The following is a 227-nucleotide window of genomic DNA, read 5'->3' on the forward strand; positions in this document are numbered from 1 at the left end:
GAAGTTGGCGTAGATCTTCTTGAACTCCTCCACGTTGAGGATCCCGGAGGGACAATCCTTCAGGAAACCCTTGTACCAGCCCTGCAGCTCCAGGTCGGAGAACTCGGTGTTTTCCCGCAGGTCCTGGAGCATCTCAGGGCGCAGTTTGCTGTTCTGCTTCCCCATCGCGCTGGGACGAGGCGGGCGCCTGGCCCGGGTCCGCGGGTCCCTCTGTGCTACAGGAGGGG

At 62.6% G+C, this 227-nt stretch overlaps 1 protein-coding gene across 1 annotated transcript in view; it reads right to left on the reverse strand.

Annotated features, from left to right (window-relative positions):
- LOC104408040 (neuron-specific calcium-binding protein hippocalcin-like) overlaps positions 1 to 165 on the reverse strand; it is a 754-nt gene extending 589 nt beyond the window's left edge. Inside the window, exon 1 of the mRNA XM_010017492.1 lies at positions 2 to 165. Coding sequence (XP_010015794.1) covers positions 2 to 165 — 164 coding nt within the window. The remainder of the gene's footprint in view (position 1) is intronic.
- Between the last annotated feature and the right edge of the window lie 62 nt (positions 166 to 227).

The sequence above is a fragment of the Nestor notabilis genome, unplaced genomic scaffold (assembly GCF_000696875.1).
Source record: "Nestor notabilis isolate BGI_N333 unplaced genomic scaffold, ASM69687v1 scaffold30596, whole genome shotgun sequence".
Taxonomy (NCBI): domain Eukaryota; kingdom Metazoa; phylum Chordata; class Aves; order Psittaciformes; family Psittacidae; genus Nestor; species Nestor notabilis.